Source organism: Triticum urartu, chromosome 1A, assembly GCF_056163025.1.
Source record: "Triticum urartu cultivar PI428250 chromosome 1A, HENAU_Tu73, whole genome shotgun sequence".
Classification (NCBI taxonomy): Eukaryota; Viridiplantae; Streptophyta; class Magnoliopsida; order Poales; family Poaceae; genus Triticum; species Triticum urartu.
Window position 1 is genome coordinate 166,198,104 of NC_141873.1, and position 14,124 is coordinate 166,212,227.

General features: G+C 45.7%; 1 protein-coding gene across 1 annotated transcript; it reads right to left on the reverse strand.

Annotated features, from left to right (window-relative positions):
• Positions 1 to 6,914: 6,914 nt before the first annotated feature.
• Positions 6,915 to 7,559, reverse strand: LOC125521039 (uncharacterized). The gene has a single exon (XM_048686130.1). The coding sequence runs from the start codon at positions 7,557 to 7,559 to the stop codon at positions 6,915 to 6,917; it is 645 nt and encodes a 214-aa protein (XP_048542087.1).
• Positions 7,560 to 14,124: the final 6,565 nt, after the last annotated feature.

The window sequence follows — 14,124 nt, forward strand, 5'->3', positions numbered from 1 at the left end:
ATACACTCAAGGTCCGATACGGAACCCAAAATAAAAGAAGACTACCCCAAATGCTACACAGATCCCCGATCAACCCCAACTGGGCTCCACTACTGATCAACTAGACCGAAGCAACACAAAGGACAAGATCTTCCTCGAGCTCCTCCGGAGCTTGGTTGCGTCACCTGCTCGGTAACATCGGCACCTGCAAACTGGTAGCCTCGGACATCGCTCAGTTGGACCAACACTTAGAGAAGCACTGGCCCGGGGGGGTTAAAATAAAGATGACCCTTGAGTCTGCAGAACCCAAGGGAAAGAAAAGGCTCGGTGGCGAATGGTAAACCCAATGTTGGGCATTGCTGGAGGAGTTTTATTCAAGGCGAACTGTCAAGGGGTTCCCATTATAACCCAACCGCGTAAGGAACGCAAAATCCGGGAACATAACACCGATATGACGGAAACTAGGGCGGAAAGAGTGGAGCAAAACACCAGGCATAAGCCCGAGCCTTCCACCCTTTACCAAGTATATGTTGGGGAACGTAGTAATTTCAAAAAAATTCCTACGCACACGCAAGATCATGGTGATGCATAGCAACGAGAGGGGAGAGTGTTGTCTATGTACCCTCGTAGACCAAAAGCGGAAGCGTTAACACAATGTGGTTGATGTAGTCGTATGTATTCACGATCCGACCGATCCAAGTACCCAACGCACGGCACCTCCGATTTCAGCACACGTTCAGCTCGATGACGTCCCGCGAACTCCGATCCAGCAGAGCTTTCACGGGAGAGTTCCGTCAGCACGACGGCGTGGTGACGGTAATGATGTTGCTACCGATGCAGGGCTTCGCCTAAGCACCGCTACGATATGACCGAGGTGGAATATGGTGGAGGGGGCATCGCACACAGCTGGGAGAGATCAACTAATCAACTTGTGTGTCTATGGGGTGCCCCCTGGCCACGTATATAAAGGAGTGGAGGAGGGGAGGGCCGGCCCTCTCTATGGCGCGCCCTAGGGGAGTCCTAGTCCTACCGGGAGTAGGATTCCCCCTTTCCTAGGAGAACTAGGAGCCCTTCCAAGTAGTAGGAGTAGGAGGGAAGGAAAGGGAAGGGAAAAGGAGAAGGAAGGAAGGGGGCACCCCCCCTCCCTAGTCCAATTCGGACCAGCCCATGGGGAGGGGTGCGGCAACCCTTTGAGGCCTTTGTCTCCTTTCCCGTATGGCCCATTAAGGCCCAATACGAATTCCCGTAACTCCCCGGTACTCCTGAAAATACCCGAATCACTCGGAACCTTTCTGATGTCCGAATATAGTCGTCCAATATATCGATCTCTACGCCTCGACCATTTCGAGACTCCTCGTCATGTCCCCAATCTCATCCGGGAGTCCGAACTACCTTCGGTACATCAAATCACATAAACTCATAATACAATCACCATCGAACTTTAAGCGTGCGGACCCTACGGGTTCGAGAACTATGTAGACATGACCGAGACATGTCTCTGGTCAATAACCAATAGCAGAACCTGGATGCTCATATTGGCTCCTACATATTCTACGAAGATCTTTATCGGTCAAACCGCATAACAACATACGTTGTTCCGTTTGTCATCGGTATGTTACTTGCCCGAGATTCGATCGTCGGTATCTCAATACCTAGTTCACTCTCATTACCGGCAAGTCTCTTTACTCATTCTGTAATACATCATCCTGCAACTAACTTATTAGCTGCAATGCTTGCAAGGCTTGATTGATGTGCATTACCGAGAGGGCCCAGAGATACCTCTCCGACAATCGGGGTGACAAATCCTAATCTCGAAATACGCCAACCCAACAAGTACCTTCGGAGGCACCTGTAGAGCACCTTTATAATCACCCAGTTACATTGTGACGTTTGGTAGCACACAAAGTGTTCCTCCGATAAACGGGAGTTGCATAATCTCATAGTCATAGGAACATGTATAAGTCATGAAGAAAGCAATAGTAACAAACTAAACGATCAAGTGCTAAGCTAACGGAATGGGTCAAGTCAATCACATCATTATCCTAATGATGTGATCCCGTTAATCAAATGACAACTCATGTCTATGGTTAGGAAACATAACCATCTTTGATCAATGAGCTAGTCAAGTAGAGGCATACTAGTGACACTCTATTTGTCTATGTATTCACACATGTATTATGTTTCCGGTTAATACAATTCTAGCATGAATAATAAACATTTATCATGATATAAGGAAATAAATAATAACTTTATTATTGCCTCTAGGGCATATTTCCTTCAGTATATAGATGCATTAATTAAATAAGAGATATTGTGATATCCCAACAAAATATCCATGTTCCAACATGGAACAAGCTTCATCTTCACCTGCAACTAACAACGCTATAAGAGAGGCTGAGCAAAATGGTAACATAGCCAAACAATGGTTTGCTAGGACAAGGTGGGTTAGAGGCTTGGTTCAACAATATAGGAGGCATGATAAGCAAGTGGTAGGTATCGCAGCATAGGCATAGCAAAAGAGCGAGCATCTAGCAAGCAAAGATAGAAGTGATTTCGAGGGTATGGTCATCTTGCCTGAAATCCTGCAAGGAAGAAGAACGAGTCCATGAAGAAGACAAACGGACATAGACGAACGGGTCCTCACAAACGCGACGTTCTCGGAACCAACCCCAAGAAGCAACACCGGAAAGAAGCACACAACATAGTAAACAACCAACACATGAGTATGGTATGATATGCGGGATGCGGTATGCGATGCATATGCATGATTTGACAAGGAATGATTGAACCTGACCTCAACATGGAAATCCAAGAGTGCCACTGGAAAGAGGAGATGAGTTCGGTTGAAATCGATATAAAGATCACCGGAATCGGATGCACGGTTAGGAAATGGCAAGCAAAACAAATATGGCACCGGTCTGTGATAAATAGCAAGTAGCCATCTAAATGCATCAAGATAAATATGCTACAGCACTGAAACATAACAACAAAATACATGGGAGGGATCCACTCATGATTCTTGACAAAAGATGAACACTGGGCTACGGCTAATTCATCCATTAACATGTTCAAACAAGTATGGCAAAAGTGCAAATGACAACAGGTTTCAGACTTAACATGGTAAATGACAACAGGTTTCAGAATTAACACAAGTCTGGAATTTATCATCAGGAAGCACACTTTAGAGCATGAAAACTACATGCTACAGGAACTTAACATGGCAAAGAAAGGCATGGCATGATGCTACTCAAAGAACTTAACAAAAGTCCCTTAGTGACCTTGAGCCAAAAGGGATCAGAAAATACAATTGCAAGCATGTGAACATGGCAAAAACATAAACAGATTCAGACTTAGAGAAAAACTGGAGCATGCAAAACAGTTAACGAGTAGGCATGTTTACGAGTTCGATGCACTCACTACAAAGCATTACATGACAAACTAAGCATACACCCATCAAGAAGATATGGCACAGAAGCTAGACATGGCAAGAACAACATCATAGCATGCACGAATCAATAGCAACATCCTCGGCAAAATCGCTAAACATGTCAACAATCTGCCAGGATCATTTTATAGCAAAAGGAGAGCTCGATTGACTCAAGTTAGGGTGCTCCATAAATGCAAAAAAAGACATGGATGGATAGAGCACCACAATATTAAAAAAACATCCTTACTGATCATCCTCAAAAGAGGCACGGATCACTAGGAAACAACATGAACATATGGCATAAAACAAAATCAGGACAAGGACTTAGTGAAAAACTAAGTCCCTGAAATCAGTATTACCGATTACGCTACTTTGCAAGCTTGTGCTAGTCACCACAAACATCACAAAAATACATGGCAAGCACCTCTGCAAAGATGGCATGGCATATAAAAAAACATATGTAGAGCTCAGGATCATAACATGCACACATTAATCGTGGCAAAAATGACAAAATGCCATTTTCTGAAACAGATCTGACAAATTCCTCACATAGCCCTCTTCCAACAGCATTTCGGGCATCAAGATGAGTTCAAATGAAAATGATGCAATGAGATGAAACGATGTACTCTTCGAGACGAACATTTTGATATGCTACACGCACGAATTGATCTACGATGAGAAAGTTACGTCATGATGAAGATGGCAAAATAATTAATAGGATCTGGGACTTAGAGATATTTCGACCACAGAGAGGGTGGACATGTCCGGACCAGGGCGGACACGTCTGACGTGGCCGGGTCATCTTCCACCTCCAGGAGGTCAATGGCGGGGTCAGCGAAGAAGGAGCCGCCGTTCCAGCGTCGTTGGGGCGCGGGAGGAGCCGGAGGAGGTCGGGGACGGGTAGATCCGGCAGCGGGGCATCCATTCCCGGTCGGATCTGGCCGGAGTTGGTGGGGATCGGCGATGGTAGGGGCGGCGGGGTGGACCGAGCGAAGCTCCGACGATGGTAGGGGCGGCGCCGGCGGGAGTGGAAGAGGCGGCGCGACTTCCGGTGATGAAGGCGGCGGTGGGATGGCGCCCGGCGACGAGGCGCGGTGGCGCCGGACGAGCGGCGCGGTGGCCGGCGCACGGCGACGGCGGCGGGGCGAATCGGCGGCGAGCGCGGCGACGAGGAGAGGCAAGCGCAGGGGCGAACGCCTCGGGTGGCGGCGGCGGCGGCCGGGTCCGGTGGGCCCCGCGCAGGCCCTGGCGGGCCGGCGGGTGGGGCGCGGCGGCGGAGAAGAGGTAGGGGCCACGTGGCGCATGCGGGTTGGTGGAGGGAGGCGGCGGCGCTGATGTGGCGACCGACGATTGGCCGGGGTGAGGTGGAGGCTGGACATGTCTGGCGCGGGATGGACATGTCCGGCGGCGCGAGGAAGAGGGAGGCTAGGGTTTCGGGGAAAAAAACCCGAAAATGAAATGGAGGGATCTATTTATAGATGTTGAGGGAGTTAGGAAGCTCCAAATGAGGTGCGGTTTGCGGCCACGCGATCGTGATCGAACGACCGAGATGATGGAGGAGGTTTAAGTGGGTTTTGGGCCACTTTGGAGGGGTGTTGGGCTGCAACACAAACGAGACCTTTTCGGTCCCTCGGTTAACCGTTGGAGTATCAAACGAAGTCCAAATTGTACGAAACTTGACAGGCGGTCTACCGGTAGTAAACCAAGGCCGCATGACAAGTCTCGGTCCAATCCGAAAACGTTTAACACCCGCACACGAAAAGAGGTAAAAGGGGACACCGGATGACATAGGAGCGCCGGATTGCAAAACGGACAACGGGGAAAATGCTCGTATGCATGAGACGAACATGTATGCAAATGAAATGCACATGATGACATGATATGCAATGCATAACACGTAAGCAGTGACAAGGCAACAACAGCGAATAACTGGAAGACACTTGGCACATCGGTCTCGGGGCGTTACAGATACCTATGATAAATTGCATGGAAAGTTTAGGACTTTGTTCTCTAAAAAACATATGGCAACTTTTGGAAAAAGTGTAATGGGCACAAATGTAGAAATAGGGATTTGTTTCTTTGAGAAAAAGATGGCAAATTTATACGGGCACATGCCAGTGATTAGTGATTTTGTTCTATAAAAACATGGCAAGTTTTTCAAATTTGTAAATGGGAACATGGAAAATATATTAGATTTCTTTTTTGACAAAAAGATGGCAAATGTATCAAATTTAGATGATTTAAACTTTTTAAAAATATGGTAAAATTATGAATTAGCACGAGGACAAAAAATGTTGGCAGCTTCAATGTTAATTTGCAATGGTATATACAAAAATAATTGCAATGGCTTTTACCCTTCACCTACCTACCCCCCTACCCCAAAATTTCCAAAGATATATGTAACAGAAATGATGGACTTGCCATGGTATATACAATACAATTGCCATGTTTCTACAATATATTTTTCCATGGGGACACACCTTAAATTGCCATGGGACACATTGTTAAATTGCCATGGGGACACAAGTTAAAATGCCATGAGGACCTATAGTGAAGGACAATAAAAAGTTAGTAGTTTTAATCCTATTACAAACATTTCAAAAATGTAAAATGCACCGAAATCAGCATGTCAGAACAAGGGAATTTGGGATAAAAAGTTTCAAAAAAATGAACTATTTTTTTCTGAAATTGCCATGGTGCCATGTCACCACTATGCAACAAGTTCTTCACATTCCAAAAATTGCCAGGATAAGAAATTCCATGTCACCCACTATACATCATATTCATTCACTTGTAAAAATTGTCATGATACAAAAACGGAGCCATAGAGTAAAAATAACAATAAGTTCTTACGTTGCAATGTGTATCCGCTGAAAATGCCAAGTTGAGTGTTAGAAAACTTAAATTCTGAAATTCCCGAGGCTTTAGCGTCAGTTGTTATCCTGTTGTTCTCAGATCCATCAACTGTAAACAATGGCACAAAATAGATCTCTGAGAAAGCTTTAAAAACAGTAAGAACTCGGATGAATTTCAATATGCATCAACAGTAGCAGTAGGGCACAAGGGCCAGCAGCTCACCGTGCGACTGGGATGGGGAAGCCCCAGAGGAGATGTGACAGGCTTCACTGCAGTAACAATTCCCCCGGTCCAGTGCTCCAGCAGCCGAAATTTCCCACATCAACGGGTTGAGGACGGCCGGCAGGATAAATTATACATATCGAAGAAAAGATTCTAGTAAGTCGAGTGGACTCTGTCCTAAGATTTGCAACAGATCCAACGTCCACAGTATAAACACAAACAAAAACATACATATATTAACAACTGGAACCGGAATAAAATATAAAAAATTGTATATTAATTACACGCACTCCATGCACATATTCCATAAACCACATATATGCATGAATTAATGCATTATGTACGCAGCATTTGTACCAATAAATAAATAAATAAACGTAGTATTTGTATGAGCTGCATTGGTTAACCGCAGTTGCAGAGTATCATGCGATCAATGCGGACGACGTCCGAGCCTGAGCTCCAGGTCAAGCTCCCTTTCGGGCGGCTCACCTGCCTGCCGATCCGACCCTTCTGGCGCCACGCCAGACCCGTCGCCACCGCCGCCGTGCAAGTCACGGTCACGAGCTGCCGCACCGAACAGGCTGAGCTCCCTCGGGCTAGCACTGCTAGGGTTCACGGAGGCATCCGCATGCGCGACCCCGGTCGAATTCCCTGTGCCCTGTTGCTGGTAGTACGCTAGCGTGAAACTTCCGCTCGTGCTCATCGGCGTCGCCGTCGCCGGAGGCACTGTGGGATACGGCAGGCAGTGGCTGTAATACTGATTATAGCACTCGACGTTTGGAGACGCTGATGTGGTGGTGCCGCTGGGAGCGTCGCGGACGCTGGGTTTGGCACGGTCGCGGCGGTGGATGTTCATGTGCCCGCCGAGAGCCTGCGCCGTGGTGAACCCGCGCTTGCAGAAGACGCACTCGTAGTATGGCCTGGTGGGGGCAGCAGCCAGCACGGCCGCCGCCGCCTCATCGTCCCCGGGCTCAGCTCCTTGTGGCGGCGCCGCTGCCACCCCTGGCGGACCTGCCGAGCTAGCGGCCTCGTCACCTGATCCCACTTTGGGTTCCTTGTTTCTGCCACTCGCCATGTACTAGGTGATCTACGACCGATCAAGTTTCTGACGGCCTTAAGGGTTTGGGGATCGCTAGACGGAAGTTTGACGAAGAGATGGCAAAGTATGTGTACGATCGATCAAGTTTCTGATGATTTTAAGGGTTTGGGGATTGGTAGACGGAAGTTTGACGACGAGATGGCAAACTATGTGACTTGGTACACTGGGGATTATATTTATGTATGATTGGATCGACGGGGACAAAGTGGAAAACATTGGAATCATCAGCAGTTTTGTGAATAAAAGATGGAACATGGTCTTGGCCGGCCTTGTTGCTTTGCAGCTGCCTCGCTATCCAGTACCGTGCGCTGCTGTTTTGCAGTAAAAACATTCAATGAGCAGCTGGCGCTTCACACATAAGTATCCTATATTCTTATCTGTTTCTTTTCCTTTGAAAAGGAGGCATGCCGTGGCTGCTGTATCATTTCAATGCACACAATCATTACTGTTGCTAGTACAAAGGATGCTGGAGTATCCGTCTCCCGAGAGCCTCGCCGCGTGAGAGTGCCCTCTGCGTCGTCCGTGTCGCGTTGGCCTCGTGTGACTGCCCCCTGGGGCCAGGGGCAGAGCAAGACTAATTCAAGGGTATGCACAATTGCACATACCCAATATTTTTTGCAAAAGCAAATTAGTTTATATGTCCATGTATGCATATATATCATATATGGTTCTGGTGACTAATTCAAGGGTATGCAATGCATACACAATCATTTTTGCCAAAAAAATTAGTTTATATGTCCACATATATCTTTCCCTAATAATAAAGCACGGGTTGTGCAGGAATTTAGTCTATTTTGGACAGCCCAATAACTATTTCAGAAATTCCTAATAAATCCTAGAGGCCGACTTAGCCCATTTGTACAAGGCAAAGAATACTATTAAAGTTTAGTTCCACATTGCTAGTTTAGTGGGAGTTGGACCTCCTTATAAGGGAGGTTCTTTCCCCACTTGTACGAGCATGAGAACAAGAGGGATATCCACGCGCGCTCCTCCTCCGCCGCCCGCCTCGGCACGGTGCGCCGCGCCGCGCCGCGGGAATGACCCGAACCGATATCTAAATTTTTGCCACGCACTACGGGTATACGAAAGGTCACACAGAAGCTGAAAAGATTTTTGCGAAAGTGGAGTTCGAATGCGAACGGTGCAGCCCTTCGGCTGCTGGCTGTTCGCTTCGCCTCCGTCTCTTCGTTTCGCCTTCCGTCGCTGCCATCTCGCCTCCTTCTCTTGCGCCTATAAAAGGGAGGTCGCTCCTCCCAGAGAGACGCACCAGAACTACTCCTTCCCTCGCCATCGGTTCCATCTCTGAGCTGCTGCTATCTTCCTCATCCCGGCTTGCGGCGTGCACCGCACGTCGGGACAGTAAGCCTCTGAGACCGCACATTTTGAGTCCTGTACGGGAGAAGGGTGATAAGGTTTTTGGGGAGCGCTCTACGCGACTACTGGCTTCTTCATCACGGACTCCGACGACGACTTCTTCCCCGACGTCGACTACCTCAGCAACGACATGGCTGTAGAGGATGTCGACCCCAAGTCTACTGCTTCTGCTGCTGCTGTCCCGTATGTGTTCTTCTTTCTGTCAGATGTCCTGCCACAGTTTTCTCGTACTAGTACTTGCCCTACATGTGTTAGGTTCTACTCCATATATGCAACATGATCTAGTGTCTGTCCTATATGTGTTCTGTTCAAGTTCATATATGCAAATGCTATTTACTTTTTCTCCGTCAGGTTGCATGACTTGCTTTATCACGGCTATATTAGTCATGCTTTATCTAATATTTCTGTTAATAAAATCATTTGGTTAATTGGTCATATTTCCAACAATCAAAAAACCTTATTATAGGCAATTTATCCCAAGTGGTTTTGCTGCTTCCATGAGACCTTCTATGTTTGAAGGTATCCACTATAAGAGGTGGTGTGTGAGAGCAGTCTTATGGTTTCAAACCATGAGTTGCTACGACGCCACTCTTGGCAAACCTGAAGGAGAGCTTGATGCTCAACAGGCACAAGCTTTTCAGAAAATGGATACTCTTTTTAAGGCTACTCTCTTGAGTGTTCTTGGTGAGAACATAGTTGATGCTTATGCGTCAATTGATAATGGAAAAGATATGTGGGATGCACTCGAGGCCAAGTTTGGGGTCTCGGATGCTGGCACTGAGTTGTACATCATGGAGCAATTCTATGATTACAGGATGACTAAAGAGTGCTCCGTGGTTGACCAAGCTCATGAGATACAGTCATTTTGCTAGAGAACTTGAGCAGTTCAGTTGTATGCTACCGGACAAGTTTGTTGTCGGAGGTATCATCACTAAGCTTCCTCCTTCATGGAGGAACTTTGCTACCTTGCTGAAGCATAAGAGGCAGGAGTTTTCCGTCTTGGATCTCATTGGTACTCTTGATGTGGAAGAAAAGGCGAGAGCAAAGGACACACGTGCTCGAGGTATTGAGGGAGGATCTAGTGCCAATCTGGTACAGAAGAAGAACTTCCAGTCCCACAAGTTCAAGAACAAGGGCAAGTTTGATGGTAAAGCAAAGTTTGATGGGAAGAACAAGGCTGTGCAACACACGAACTTGAAGAAGAAGAATGACAAGAAGAAAGGTGCTTGTCATGTGTGTGGGGATCCTGATCATTGGGCTCCTAGTTTACCTAATCGCTATGACAAGTGTCATCCTGGGAAAGGCGGAAAGACCGCTAATGTTGTCATTGGAGACACTGACATGAAGGATGCTGGGTATGGTATATTTCTCACTATTCTTTCAGTATGTCATTCTCCTGATTGGTTGGTTGACACGGGTGCTAATGTGCATGTATGCGGTGATATTTTCATGTTTTCGTCTTATCAGACCGCAGGGACTTCAACCGTGTTGATGGGCAACGGTTCAAGTGCTTCTGTTTGTGGTGTTGGCATGGTCGATCTGAAGTTTACTTTGGGGAAGATCGTGCGGCTGAAGAACGTGCATTATGTCCCCTCCGTCAATAAAAATCTTGTTAGCGGATCTCTTCTGTGTAGAGATGGCTACAAGCTTGTCTTTGAGTCGAATAAATTTGTAATATCCAAGAATGGAACCTTTGTTGGTAAAGGCTATGAGTCAGGAGGTCTGTTTCTTTTATCCTTATCAGACGTTTGCAATAAAGTTGTTAATCATATTTGCAACAATAGTAAATCCAATGTGTGGCATTCACGTCTTTGTAATGTTAGCTTTGGTTGCATGTCGCGACTAGCGAAGTTGAACTTAATCCCTAATTTCACCACTTTCAAGGGATCTAAGTATCAAGTGTGTGTGCAAGCGAAGCAACCTCGTAAGTCTCACACGACTGCAGAAACGAGAAATCTTGCACCACTAGAGCTCATACATTCGGATTTATGTGAAATGAATGGTGTTTTGACAAAAGGTGGAAAGAAATATTTCATGACGTTAATTGACGACTCCACTAGATAATGCTGTGTGTATCTTCTGAAATCTAAGGATGAGGCTTTGAACTTTTTCAAGATCTATAAAGCTGAAGTGGAAAACCAACTTGATCGAAAAATCAAGAGGCTTAGGTCCGACCGTGGTGGAGAGTATTTTTCCAATGAATTTGATGTTTTTTGTGCGGAACATGCACTACTAGGAAAAGGGCTAAAGATGAAATTGACATTAATGGCGCACGAGAGAAGTGGTGCGCCACTACTATATACTAATGGCGCACCATGTGGAGATGCGCCATTAGTGTGGAAGACACTAATGACGCACCAGGCATAAGGTGCGCCACTAGTAAAAAATGTTTTTTTTTCATTTTTTCAAACATACTAATGACGCATCCATGCAAAGTACGTCATTAGTAGTTAGAACTACTAATGGCGCACCAGCCATAGCATGCGCCACTACTGTAATTTTTTTTACTTTTTTGCAAAACTACTAATGGCGCACCGTTGCATAGTGCGCCATTACTAGTTTCAACTAGTAATGGCGCATTGTGCCACGATGCGCCATTAGTATAAAAATTTATACTAGTAATGAACATTTTTTAAACTAGTAATGAACATTTTATAAAAATCATGAACATTGTTAAATTCGTGGAGAAAAATCAAATTCATGAACAATGTTTGTATATGCGAACATTGTTCAAAATCGTGAACATTTTTTAATATACGAACATTATTTCAAAATCACAAACAGTTTTAAAATGCCCAAACATTCTATGATTTCTCAAAAAGACGTGAACATTTTTTTTGAATAAATGAGTATTTTATGATTTCTTGAATGCATTTTCCAAAATTCCCAAATATTTAGAAATTTGGAACTTTTTTTAAATCATCAATTATTTTAAAAAAGAAAAACAGAAAAAAGCGAAAAAAATAAAAAATTAGGGGGCATCCCACACCGAGCATGTCGTCATCGATGACCCGGAACAATGACTTCTTCTCCGACAATGACTTCTTCTCCGACGTCGACTACCTCAGCAATGACATGGCTGGAGAGGATGTCGACCCCAAGTCCAGTGCTTCTGCTATTGCTGTCCCGTATGTGTTCTTCTTCTTTCTGTCAGATGTCCTGCCACAGTTTCTCGTACTAGTACTTGCACTACATGTGTTAGGTTCTACTCCATATATGCAACATGATTTAGTGTCTGTCCTAGATGTGTTCTGTTCAAGTTCATATATGCAAATGCTATTTACTTTTTCTCCGTCAGGTTGCATGACTTGCTTTATCACGGCTATATTAGTCATGCTTTATCTAATATTTCTGTTAATAAAATCATTTGGTAAATTGCTTATATTTCCAACAGGTTGAGTCTGTCGGGTTCACCGTCGTAGTGTTTCTATGAAAAAGTCCTTCTGTTTTTTAGTAATTAACCCACAGTGCTGTTATAAGTTCAAAACGTTTTGTCTTGCCTACTGTTTCGTTTTTCTTTCTTCTCACCCGACAGTTTTGTGGTGTGAGGCACGCGACGAGTAGCCACAGTCGCTGGCCGGCGATGCATGCGAGGTGCCGGAACACGCGGACAGATCGGGGCTGACGCGAACCGGGGCGGCAGAAGACGTGCCGTGGAGAGGTCGCACAGAGGCCAGTGACGCTGAACTCATCGGAAGAAAGAGCTTTGTGGCAGGAGCAGCCAGCACGCTAGAGGCGGTCGAGGCATATGGGTGTGGTTGGGACGGCGTCAGGTGCGCTGGCACAGGAGCATGGAGGTAAGAGGAACTACAGGAAGGTGGTCGTCGGTGTGCGAAGACATTTTCCATGGCAAAGTGGAGGTTGTCGAGGACGTCCGCAACGACGGACATGGCCGCTCGCTTCAGGGTCTCGATGGTTTAGAGGCAGAGTCCCGGGTGCTGGTGAGGTCGACGGAAAAGACGAGGAAGAAATGAGAAGAGGTTTTGGAGCCGGCAAGCAAGTGGCGGCGCTAGCTTGGCAACTTGAGATCGATGGGAAGACCGCGTGTGGTTGTGAGCATGTCCAGTGAAGCGATGAGGAGGTCGACCTAGGCTGGGCCTTGGCTACTGGCCGTTTGATTGGCTCCGACCCACTCTTGGGCTTTGATTAGGCGGTTAGTTTTGGGCTGACGTCAGAGGTTGGCTAATAAAGGAAAAAAATAGTGCGCCAAACGGATGCTAAAAAAAACTTGAGCCATGAACGGTTGCACCTCGGATTGCTGGTACAACTAACGTTAGTCCCGTAAAACGATCCCCACCTGTTTATATACGTTCACAAGCAGCCTGGAGGCAAGCCAAGTCGGGAGTCAACAAGCGGCAGCACCGTTGTTTGATACGAAGATATATAGGAAAAAAATTATATGAGACCAGGTCTCACGATTAGCAGGTGAGACCCGTCCTAATGAATGACACGTGACATTCACAAATCACAAAGCATCTAATCTTCCCTCTGATTTTAAGTGTGTGTGGGGGGATGCTTTGTGATTTATGAATGCCACGTGTCATCCATCAGGATGGGTCTCACGTGGGACCTGGTCTCATAATTTTTTTTCCAGATATATATCTTTGTGTAAAATAATATTCAATAAATAATATTGTTTGTAACCTAAAAAATTCAATAAATGGACATATTTGGTAGGTTAGATAAATTCACAATTTATCATCAAAAGCTAGGCACGGATAGGTAGGTAAGATAAATCCACAGTTCATCATGCTTAGTGTTAGCTTATTTTATGCGTTAATGTGACAATTTTTTATATCTTTTGTTGCAACGCACGGGCATGATTCCTACGTCGGGTTGATAATAATAATCTTTTCCTAACAATAATAAAGCACGGATTGACTCCGTCGAGTTCATCATCATTCTTTTTTATTTCACTTCTTCCCTACGTGGTCTCTTTTGCCGGTTCCTACGAGATGGTACTATTTTCTATCCTACCTCGCTCCACGTCTCCTCTTCTCTATCGAATTTTAAAAGAATTGTACGTTTAGGTACAGGCAGCCACGCCAGCCCATCTAACTAACCGCAAAAAACATGGGCCTTCCTTATGGGCTGGGTGCAAGCTTTCTTATCTTAGGTCTTAGAGAAAGAAAAAAACCTATGTCTCAAAAAAAACCCTGCTACAATG